This window comes from Scylla paramamosain, chromosome 1 (genome assembly GCF_035594125.1).
Source record: "Scylla paramamosain isolate STU-SP2022 chromosome 1, ASM3559412v1, whole genome shotgun sequence".
NCBI lineage: Eukaryota > Metazoa > Arthropoda > Malacostraca > Decapoda > Portunidae > Scylla > Scylla paramamosain.
This window is the reverse complement of record NC_087151.1, coordinates 32,237,693-32,242,692: the sequence shown is the minus strand read 5'-3', so window position 1 is coordinate 32,242,692 and position 5,000 is coordinate 32,237,693. Positions and strand designations below refer to the sequence as shown.

Below are 5,000 nucleotides of genomic sequence, written 5' to 3'. Positions count from 1 at the left end.
GGATGTGTAATCAGTAGGATTGTAATCACAAATGTCACTGACTCTGTGTGTGTATATATATATATATATATATATATATATATATATATATATATATATATATATATATATATATATATATATATATATATATATATATATATATATATATAATCCTTATTTATTTATTTATTTATTTTATCTTTCGAACTATTAAATTGCAAGGATGTATATCTATAGATTGCCAGCCATGCACAGTAGTTACATGTATAAGAATATTAAATTAGCACATCTTTCAAGATCATAATAGTAAGGTTTCTGTTCCCCTAACTGCTTTAGAAGCTTTCTTTGCGAGAAAATTATTTTTGAATCATAAGTGCATTTTGATGCCCTGTTGTTCAAGATTTAAGGTTTAAGGTTTAATATATATATATATATATATATATATATATATATATATATATATATATATATATATATATATATATATATATATATATATATATATATATGGTATGAGTTCACAGGCTAGTCTTACCTGAAATAGTGGTTATGAAAGAATACTATTCAGTAATTGATTGTATGACTGCAGAATAAGTAAACAGGAATCCACAAAAATTAGATAAATTATTCCTGAAAGCATATGTTTAGGTATGAGATATTGAACACAAATGAGATTTTGAAAGCCCCTTGAAATTGTCTTCACTATGTGTGTGGAAGGCAATGAGATTTGCCAGTTCTAGACATTAAAATCATCACTGATTAGATTCATACATGCATTAGTAATTAGGAGTTATAAATCTTCAGCTTTGTTTTGTTATGATCACATTTGCAATTTTACATGCAAGTAATGAACTGCTGAGTTTTCAATTAATGTGATACAGATTTTTATCATTGCCAGCCCTTTGTGATTTGCTGAGAGTCTGTAGTATTGTAGTTGGTCTTCTTTTTCAAATGGAGTGTTTTTGGACAGTTGGACATGTATTTCAAAGCTGCTCACCACTTTCAGGGACCTACCTCCCTCCTTCTGTAAACTTGGGCTGGACACATAACTGGTAATGTTAACTATTATACCATGAAGAACATTAGCTTCTATATTTTCTTTGCAATTGAAAATGTTAACTTAGGCTATTTGCTTCCATCTAGGCTACTCTCTGGTATTGCTTCTAAGTTTTACTCATTTTGCTTATAGACACCTGAGATTCAGTATCTCGTGCATTCATTAGTGCTCTACAATACTTTGTTCCCCTATGTTATAAGTGGCAGCTAGAGCAAATTTATTTTGAAGTTATTATGGTCTGGGGAGATACATTGTTGAGCCATACTGTGCACCTGCACATATTCTATTCTCTCTCCTCTTTTAGCCTTATTGCAGTTTCATTTTTATTGATATATTGATATAACTGCTGCTGCATTTAATACAGAATGTTCAGTATGTTCAGTGACACAAAGCTCTGCAGCAGGGAAATTTTTTTTAGGTGGTCAATGTTTTATCATTATAAAAAAAAATTGTTCTCTAGGAGTGGATAACATTGAGGCAAGGAGGATAGTATCACACTCGTACACAAGTAAATGCAACCCTGATGATATTGCTCATATTGCTATGCTCAGTCATGTTAACTCAGAGAACAGTTAGGAATTGCTGCAGAAGAGAAGTAAGTTGTGAAGGCAAGCTATTGGGTTTATGAATGTGAAGGAGAGCAACTAGGTGTATGAATGTGGAGAAAATTGGCTATAATGGTGGTGGTGGTGGTGGTGGTGGTAATGGCAGCATTAGAAAAAAAATCTTTGTTCATTTTCCAAAATTTGAAGCATTTGATAGTGATTTTTTTTTGTTACCTTTCAATATTGGTCATAATTCATGAATTACTAACAGGTGATTTATAATTTCATGACCTCTCTTTAATTTCTGTAAAAAACTACACTAAAATCTAATCAGAAATGTTTTTTTGGATGCCAGATACCAGCACACACTGGCATAGAATTGCATTATATATATATATATATATATATATATATATATATATATATATATATATATATATATATATATATATATATATATATATATATATATATATATATTACAGCAATACCCGTACTTAAGTCATTTGTTTGATGCCAAGCATGTAAGAAGACACAATAGCTTAAGACACACATTTAGAGGTAGTAGTCTTAAGTGTCACGGGTAATATGATTGAATGTTTTTAATTTTTTATTTATTGGTAGGGAATTACAGTATTATCAGGCATGCTGAAGATTAGTTATTCACTCAGAATACTACTTAGATGTGTATATGTATATGTATATATATATATATATATATATATATATATATATATATATATATATATATATATATATATATATATATATATATATATATATATATATATATATATATATATAAGGATCACACCAAAGATGACCATCATATAATGTAAAGCCTTGCTTCAGCAGACATAATCAAGTATACTACAAAGTGTAAAATCATGATATTTAGTATAAAAAGTATGACAGCATAAGCATATGTATTATTCAGAGTTAAATAAACAATTTTAATATCTGTTATAAGAATTTGTCCTGTCTATTTATTAGATTGCGAGCTGAATACCTCATTACTATATTGCAGTTAACTTTTATTTGATGTGACTTGTTTGTGTGCATATCATAACTTCATGAAACTTTATTTTTGCAGTGATTATGAGATTTCCTTGATTAATCAGCAATAGCAAGGGTTTACCTAATAAGTAAACACTGATTTATGTATTGTGAAACAGAAAATGTTTGTAGCCTGTTCAGTTGCACCAATGCTGCTATTGAAAAACATGAATAATCTTGTTGAGTTCCTTTGCATGCAGTAAACATTAAATTTTCTTGGTGTCATATTCATGATATACTCTTGCACTTATGCATGCTCTCCCTGTATTTGAATAAGGACTCAGCCACGTAAGTAAGTTTGACATTTCATGCAGTTTCAATAAAGAATGATTTAATTTGATAGATACTGGCATTTAAACCATTAAAAAAAATATATATATATATATATATATATATATATTCATACAAATTAATGTGTAGCATCATTTAAGATTGATTGTGTTTTGGAATACTATATATCAGATGATAAAGTTAAGGGTGCTAGTGTGTGTGTGTGTGTGTGTGTGTGTGTGTGTGTGTATGTGTACATTTATCTAGTTGTATGGTACAGGGCACGAGTCCTGTCTCCATGACCATACTTATTCAGCTTCTCTTTAAACATGTGTACACTATTTGCCAAAACCACCTCTTCCTTCAGATGATTCCAGATTTTAATAGTTTGATACGGAAAGCTGTATCTCTTGATTGAGTGTGTGTGTGTGTGTCATTAGAATCACATGCTGGACTTGTGACTGCTAGCTATATCCTCCCAGAGCTTGGGGCTCATTATCAACTGTTTATTGTTACTAAGACTCATCAGATCTTTCACACACTGCACACTGACATCCTCATGCTTAGGGAGGGAGGACAATAATTGCTTTCTCATCAGTGTAAAATCCTCAGCATCACTAGTGCAGCACAAAACTGGTAGTGACAACATCACTGAGCTAGCAAGCAGTGTGTGTGTGTGTGTGTGTGTGTGTGTGTGTGTGTGTGTGTGTGTGTTTACCTAGTAGTGAGATAAAGGATAAGAGCCTTACTAGGCTTGTGCCATCCATCTCCATATTGACTTTTATCCATATTTTCTTGTGTTGGCACACACAGTCTCATCATTAATTTCATTCCACACTGCTATGTTTTTTTTAGGGTGGGAAAAGCCATGTTTCCTGATATCTCTTCAAACACTCCTTTTCAATTTCTTTCCATGTCCTCTGGCACCTCTCGTATCTTGTATCACACAATCATCCCTGTTCAACTTTTCCATCCCTTCCAGTATTCTATATAGTGCTATCAAATCACATCTTTCCCCTCCTTTTTTCCAATGGAGTCAGGGTTGTGTGTGTGTGTGTGTGTGTGTGTGTGTGTGTGTGTGTGTGTGTGTGTGTGTGATTCACCTACATCATCTGCTGGTCACCCAGCCAGCCGTTCCCCTATGGAAAGAGCTCAGAGCTCTTAGTGACCAATCTTCAGGTAGGACTGAGACCACTGACACACCACACACCAGGACAGCGAGGTCACAACCCCTCAGGTTACATCCCGTACCTACTTGCTGCTAGGTGAACAGGGGCTACACATTAAGAGGCTCGCCCATTTGCCTTGCCACTAGTGTGTGTGTGTGTGTGTGTGTGTGTTTGTAAGAAAGTGTGTAAGTGTCTCCAGAAAAAAAATGATAATGATTCTATAAATAAAAACATCATAAATGTCAGAGAGTTTTCTATATAATTTTTTTCAATTTTTTGTGCCCCAAAAGGTGAAGCTGATGCATACTGTATCATAAAATGTGAGGGAGAGACAGTTCGCACCCCAGTTGAAAAGGGAACATCAAACCCCAATTGGAACACAACAGCCATCTTCTACCGATCCAAGCCTGAACAGCCCATTGTGATTGAGGTGAGGCGAAAGATGGCATTATTTCACTTTGTTGGTAACATTTATTTTATTTTTTTTATTTATTTTATTTTGTTTATTTATTTTGTTTATTATTTTTTTTATTTATTTATTTTATTTTATTTTTTTTTTTTTTTGGGTGGGGCCAGCTTTATCCTTCTATATACAGTAAATGTTGTCATTCACAAATTATAACAAAAGCAGACACCTCAATATTTCCCTCACTGCTAATCATACTGGTCTCACATCTCTCACTGTGATGTCTACAAAAGTTTTTATAAACTGCCATGAAAAAATAAGATCCTGTCATAGACCAGTCTTTATCAGAGTATATTTCTTCCTCTTCTGTACCCACTCACACATGTTATGTCATCCCTATAGAGTTCTCACCACTAAGCAGATGCATACTCACCTTGTACATATATCTGCAGCATCATGCATATGCTTATTCAGTGAATCTTTTTATATTCTTTCCTGAAGTCTATTGAAGCCCC

The 5,000-nt window shown here is 32.8% G+C and overlaps 1 protein-coding gene across 14 annotated transcripts in view; it reads left to right on the top strand.

The window, feature by feature from the left end:
* LOC135104094 (calpain-5-like) overlaps positions 1-5,000 on the top strand; it is a 47,805-nt gene that overhangs the window by 39,590 nt on the left and 3,215 nt on the right. For all 14 annotated transcript variants that reach the window (XM_064011094.1, XM_064011165.1, XM_064011142.1 and 11 more), the window contains one exon: positions 4,370-4,509. In XM_064011094.1, coding sequence (XP_063867164.1) covers positions 4,370-4,509 — 140 coding nt within the window. The remainder of the gene's footprint in view (positions 1-4,369; positions 4,510-5,000) is intronic.